Genomic DNA, 6,932 nt, shown 5'->3' with positions numbered 1-6,932 from the left:
TGCAGCTCAAAGGTGTGAATGTGAACTCGGGTGGTGCTGAAAAAGAGTTTTGAAAACATTCCCTGAATATAGGAAAGTTCAAAATCTAACGTTTGCCAGAGGCTGTCAAGCTCTCAGTGCGCCAAGGAACCGAAATATACACTAAAAGCCGATCCCTGCAGTCTGATTGGCTACTGTTCTGCTATGATGTCATCAGGGCTTGCTTATAAAAAAGGGTGACAGGCTCAGCTGCTTGAAAAGGGCAAGTGTGGCTGAGAGCTGCAAACGTATGTTGATACATGAGTTTGGACAGGAAGGAAAGAATGAGTGGCTGTGTGTCTGAGTGTGTCACACACAAAACTAGGCGTTCATAACAGCAAGAGGAACAGAGTGTGGATGCTGCAGACACACACATTATGATGATACTTCGTGTTGTGGATTTAACAGCCTCTGGATTATCTAATCACCCGGTTGTAAAGCACAGGACGGAGCCTGGAGGTAGGACAGGAAACTCCACAGGTCTACAGTCACATGTTGCATTGCTACTGTACCGACACACACACACACACACACACACACACGTATGTATATACTGGAATTCAGTCTTAAATTACATCTATGCCATTTACATTACATGCTACATGCTGAATTGCATCTCACGGGCAAATATTTTTCCAACCCATTGTGTTATTTTCTCACTGTAAAAATATTTTTTAACATTGCACGAGAGTATTTAAAAGCTTTGAATGAAGTCAGAACAGAGCTAATGATGAAGTTGAATCTCTAACATACGAGCTGAATTTACATATTAGCTGTTGTTTAAACTCAACATTTAAAATGATTCTTTCCTTTAAATCTGAATATTGAACAGAAACGAATCGGATTAATAAATCTACATTTCTCCTCTTCAGTAAATCCGAACTAGCTTTTACCCTTTCACACATATTTGTCTGGATAGTATATAGTTTTCTAAACTGTTTGTGCTTTCCAAAAAGTGTATGAAAACATGTATTTTCCTCACAGTTAGGTCCTCTGTCATCAGTTTATTCCACTAGGTGCTGCAAAAGCAGGGTGTTTCTGTGTGTTTTTGTGTTTGCACATGCATTTGTGTCTGTGTGTTTGCGGATGTGCGTGGACTATTGTGGGTATTTTTTGTGTATCTAAGTGCTCAGTATAATGGCCAGCACCAAGCTGCCTCTGCTTAAATATCGGGCTATTTATGTCTCTGTAAATCTTTTGTGTTTGATTCTTGGCCTGAGAGAGACGGTCACATTTCTTTGTGTGTGTGACTGTTCAAACAGCTCGGGGGGGGAGCAGAGCCTCTTTCGTAAGCTTGGCTATGTGTCGGTGGAGGTAGCCACCCAGAGTATTGATCTGATCAGCGGGGGCAGTTAATAATCTTAAGATGCCATCAAAGGTCCATCAATGTAAAAGCTTACAGGGTCAGCTTCAGTGCTCCTCAGGACAGCAACAAGTGCACTGACAATTAGAAGCACGAATAAAAGGCCACGTGCGTGATGACCTGAGAGACACTGCACGACCTTCTATGCTTCAGAGATGAAAAAGTGATTTTAGATTTTCAGTGGAGCCGTCAGTTAACCCACACAATGGCACCTCCATATTCTATGAATGTCAGTATTTTGACTTGGAGATGCGGATGACGACAAATACTGACGCGTATGAAACAATATGCCAAACTAAAATTCGTTGTGGGACCACAATGACAGCAATAAGCTTCCTCGCCTCCATCACGAAATAATAATTAACACGTCCCGCCTTGCAACAGCATCGTAACGCCACTGCAGGGCTGTTTTTGTGAGGCGATTGTCATCATGGCCCACCCCTGGCAATTTGACATGCATCCAGAAATTCAACACTTTGCTCACTGACCGCAGGAGAACTGCGTAAACACTTGTGAATCAATGCACCTATTTACAATTGGCGTTAATATGCGTTGTGTGTGTTTGGGCTGTGTTGGAATAAAGTCCACCCACATTTGAACATGCTGTTCTCCTTTACTGTGTGCACGAAAACAGAGCAAAAAGAAACAAGCTCCCACTTATGTAGCAAACATAAGTGACACAAGCTCACTTATACTTGGGACCAGTTTTGATCCAAAACCACATCTCACTGCATCTCCTGACCGTCACACAAGGACCAGTCAGCGGTAAAACAGCAGTAAAACAATTCTGTCAACCTCTCCTGCATGAAAGTTTATGTCCCCTTTTCATACACGATATTTAGTGTGATGATTAAGTATAACTGAGCGATTAAAAATGCACAATATCAATATTTTAGAATATTATGGGGCGGCAGTCAAAAGTTTGGGCACGCTTTCCTGTTTATTTGAATGAGAAAGTGCGTCCAAACCTTTGACTGGTAGTGTATGTTGGTATATTTAAAACAGTTTACACAGACTACCTAGTGCCTACTACTACCTGGTCTTGCTTTGGCAATGTTACTGCTGCTGTCCTCCTGCAGACGTTATTATTTATGCCTGTGTGAAAGTACACAATGTTTCTCTCTGTGCCATGACACCACAAATTTCAGCCAGCTGCCTGACAAAGTTGAAAATTAGATGCTGGTTGACATTCTTTGGCTTAAAGAAAACCATCTATGAACTCATATAAAGAGACACATTGCATTTCCTCAGCTGCATGTCATGGGAAGTTTCATGTTATGAGTGTCAGAAGCACACACGCGTATGGTCTGTATACACAAACCAAAAGACATAGGTGGGGCATTTAAAACATGTAGGAGCTACCCTTCCTCTGGCAATATGCAAACGCCGCTGAGCTGAGTGCTCTCCCAACATATGGATGAGTGTCCATTGACAAAACTGACTCAATGATGCAGCCCGCCTGAATCAGTGAGGGAGTAAAGAAAGGATTGAATCGTCAAAGGGCCCCAGCAGTTAGACTCCTCAGCACACACCATACTGACCAAAATCCCAGAGTGCAAACAGTATAATCCATCAGCAAACAAGCAAAAGCACTTAACACAAACCACCCAACTCAAACAGAGGTGCCGTCCTGTCTATCTCGCTTGCTTGACTGCTTCAAATTTCAGTGATTTTAAGAACATGCAAGTCATCTTAAATTGTCAGGATACATATTGAAGGATGCTGCGTTGTTCTGTGTGACTATAGATCATGGCATCTGTGACTACTGTGCCTGCGCTGGCTAACCAAACACAAGACAGCAACTTCTCACTGGCCTCTGATTTGACAGCCAACTCCACCGAGTACAGTGAGCAAGTGATAATGGGCATGGCAATGGCTGCCCTGGTTCTGGCCATAGTGTTTGGTGAGTTCAAAACTTTTTTTTTTTTTTTGATGATTTAAAGGACTCTCAAATGTCTGTCTAAGTTAGATTACTCTCACAGCATCTCTTCCCTGGTCAAGGTAACATCCTGGTGATTACAGCCGTCCTTCGGTTCCAACGGCTCCAAACAGTCACCAACCTCTTCATCGCCTCTCTGGCTGTTGCCGACCTCATCATGGGCATGGTCGTGGTGCCTTTTGGCTCCAGCTACATCCTCTTGAAGACGTGGCGGTTTGGAGGCTTCATGTGCGAGTTCTGGACAGCAACTGATGTGCTGTGTGTGACGGCCAGTATCGAAACACTGTGTGTGATTGCTATGGACCGCTACCTCGCCATCACCTCACCCCTCCGATACCCGATGCTTCTCACCAGGTATGATCCAAGGGGCTGACATTTTGGTGTGGTGTTGATTCAGAATCAAAAACGATTTTTAATGAACAGATAATTAAAATCACATTTAGAAACCTCTGACCTGGGATGTTGAATGAATACATCTAATATAACAACATTGAGCAGGGAAATTAGCAGAGAGTCATAGAGGGAGGAATAATGCAGCTCCACTCTCTACTTGTGCAAAACATCCCTATCAAACATCTCTCATCTATCAAAGACACCGCATTTTGGGCAGATTCAAGAATCAGGATTTCCTCATCATTTCATTGCATTTGCATGAACAATAGAATGAGACCTTTTCGTAACCGGCATCTGTAGTGCAAATTAAAAAAAAGAAAAAAGAAAAAAAGAAAGACCAAACAGAAGAGATAAGTGTATAAAAACAAAATAGAACTGAGTAAATAATGACCAGAGCTGCACCGTGCTGTCAAATGCAAACCTGTACATATTTATGACTGGAGCAGTCTTCTCAGTATAACCCACTGTGGTGCAACTTACCTCGACCAGAGCTGCAAACAATCATCAACACAGCTTGACAGCACAACAGCAAGTCAGAGAAAAACTAATGTCCCTGTTAAAGTAGCTATTATCCATTTATGTATTTCTCAGTGTGAACATTATCTCTCTGCCTGACAGGGGCCGTGCCTTCGCTGTGATCCTTGCGGTGTGGTTAGTGGCCTCCCTCATCTCTTTCCTGCCCATCCATCTGAAGCTGTGGGTGTCAAGTGACAAAGAAGCTCAGAGGTGCTTGCAAGACGTGTACTGCTGCGACTTCAACACCAACGTTGCATACGCCGTGTCCTCCTCTATTGTGTCTTTCTACCTGCCACTCGTGGTGATGATTTTTTTGTACAGCCGCGTGTTCCAGGAGGCGCAGAAACAGCTTGAGAAGATCAGAGGAAGGGAGAAGCACTTGTATAACTTACATTACACTGCACAGCTGCCTTATCCCGACGAGAGTCCTGCGATGAATAAGCACAGGACAGGAACTGAGGTGGGAGAGCAAGCAGGAGAGGAGAGACTAAACATGCAGAAAATGGGAGTGAGGACTGAAAAGGGCGAAGGAAAACATTCTGCTACAAAGCGTCAGAAGTTTTGTCTTAAAGAGCACAAGGCTGTAAAAACTCTGGGGATCATCATGGGAACATTCACACTGTGTTGGCTGCCCTTTTTCATCCTCAACATCCTCATGAACTGCATTCAAATGGATGACAATAAGTTGCTCTTCAGACTCCTTAACTGGCTCGGATACTCGAACTCAGCCTTTAACCCCCTCATCTACTGCCGCAGCCCCGACTTTAGACACGCCTTTCAGGAAATACTCTGCTTCAGGGGCAAAGGGAGAGGCTGGAGAGGGAGGAGTGGATGGGGGTGGTGCAAAGAGAGAGACTTCAAGTCCCAAAGTAACATAGATGGGGACTCGGACCCGAGGGGCGTCAAGGGGGTGGATGATCAGCAGAGGTCAAAATGGGAGGGCAATCTGGAGAGCACTGTCCGAGATAGCCCGCTCACTCTGGCTCCCCCAACATTTTGCTGTGAGCAGGTTTTAGAAGTAGCTCCAGGCTCTTTGGCAAACTGGTCGGCCAACAGCTCAGCTAACGGCAGCTGTAAGGAAAATATGGCCTCCGTTGTTTGACAAAATAGGAATTAGGTTTTACACTGTGCAATGAACACCAATTTGATGAAGCTTACAATCGACGTTACTGAGTTTAACTTGTCTGCTGTTCCTCTTTGCTGCGCCAGATCACAACAGCATCAGCGACACAAGCACACCAAGTTTAGCAGAATGCATCAGTTGTCAGAAATCTCATTAGGCATTACAGTGCAACTTAATGAGAGTCAGTGAATCGACGCAACAATACGATGCAAAAATTGGCAACAAGTGCCACTTTAAAAGTTACAAAAGCCATAATACACAGATTTATTCGCAGAAATGTGACATAAACCCAACATCAGTAGCTTCATCAAACTGGTACAACTGGTTTATTATTGGAGAACGTTTCTGTTGTTTCGTCCACGCCTTGTTTGCACCTGACAGCTGACAGTAATGGACTGCACATGATCTGCTACTGAGGCTGAATGTGAGTAAATTATTTAAGGACAAATGTGCTATAACGGCGCATCACAGTAAATAAGTGAACTGCTAAACAATAAATAAGATTAAAATGTTGCACGCATTCCAAAATGCTCCTTTATCAAAGCAGTCGTTTGATGAAGAGGCGAATGTTCAGTTCGGTGGAAACGTTGCAGCACCAACTACTCAGCGCAGAGAAAAAGCAGCATTGTGGCTTCAATTAGATTTTTACTTTTAACGCTGCATATAATTCATAATGTAGCTCATTGGCCACTGAAAACATGGTTTTCTGCATTTTCTAAGAACCTTAATAAGCATCACTATTAGTTACTCTCAATCGAAACCTCAAATAATATGCTTCATCAAGACTATGCAGATTTGATTTGATCAGATTTGTAAAAGAAAATAAATAAATAAAAATAATACAGAAACATCATGTTATACTAACCCGGAAACTCATGTTCCCACCATCCATAGTGAAATCCCAAGAGATTCATATATAATCCGGCTGCGGTCCTTAAGTATTTGTTAATGAAGCCTGCCTTTGGCCAAGCTGCCACATAAAGCCGCAAGCACAAACAGGAATTCAGTAACACGTTTAAAGTGCAGCTTTGTCTGCCAACAACACTCACTTTAGCTGCACACCAAAAGACTCCAAGGAGAGATAACATTTTCTCTGCCCGGCAGCAGTCTGAAGTCTTATTTGAAACAGCGGGACACGTTAGGATTATAATAAACAACCTCAGACTATCACAGTATGTGCCTGTTTTTCATTCCTTCCAGATAAACCTCAGAGCTGGTTCAAACCAATTTACTGGTGTATATTTGTGATTCAGATTAAGTCCCAAACTTGTGACTATCATAACTGCCCACTTATCACTTCTCCCACTCTCTCTTTCATAACACATTTGCTGTTTTTTTGGGTTTTTTTTTTTTTTTTTTTTAATAGTGAGATGGTTGAAATCTGTCAGACAGAGCAGGGGACATAATTTTCCATTCACTTTTTATGCATCTGGAACTCATAACATTTTGTGCTACACTCTGTGAAATCATAGCAATCAGATCACACATATTTTTAGTTTACTTGAGTCATAAACTTAAAGGAAATGTTTTTGGTTTAGATTATACTCCAATTACATTTTGAACATACCCTCCTCTGCCCT

General features: G+C 42.6%; 1 protein-coding gene across 1 annotated transcript; it reads left to right on the top strand.

Moving 5' to 3' along the window:
- Positions 1–254: 254 nt before the first annotated feature.
- Positions 255–6,686, top strand: adrb2b (adrenoceptor beta 2, surface b). The gene is made up of 4 exons (XM_029519004.1): positions 255–477; positions 3,128–3,284; positions 3,383–3,674; positions 4,332–6,686. The coding sequence occupies exons 2-4, from the start codon at positions 3,131–3,133 to the stop codon at positions 5,329–5,331; spliced, it is 1,446 nt and encodes a 481-aa protein (XP_029374864.1). The 5' UTR covers positions 255–477; positions 3,128–3,130; the 3' UTR covers positions 5,332–6,686.
- Positions 6,687–6,932: the final 246 nt, after the last annotated feature.

This window comes from Echeneis naucrates, chromosome 14 (genome assembly GCF_900963305.1).
Source record: "Echeneis naucrates chromosome 14, fEcheNa1.1, whole genome shotgun sequence".
Classification (NCBI taxonomy): domain Eukaryota; kingdom Metazoa; phylum Chordata; class Actinopteri; order Carangiformes; family Echeneidae; genus Echeneis; species Echeneis naucrates.
This window is presented reverse-complemented; position numbering and strand designations above follow the sequence as displayed.

What these genes read in the sequence shown, in the direction of transcription:
- adrb2b (XM_029519004.1), top strand. Translation starts at nt 3,131, where the DNA reads ATGGCATCTGTGACTACTGTGCCTGCGCTGGCTAACCAAACACAAGAC. An exon ending in GGTTCTGGCCATAGTGTTTG is followed by an intron (nt 3,285 to 3,382) that starts GTGAGTTCAAAA and finishes TCCCTGGTCAAG; the next exon opens with GTAACATCCTGGTGATTACA. An exon ending in TACCCGATGCTTCTCACCAG is followed by an intron (nt 3,675 to 4,331) that starts GTATGATCCAAG and finishes TCTGCCTGACAG; the next exon opens with GGGCCGTGCCTTCGCTGTGA.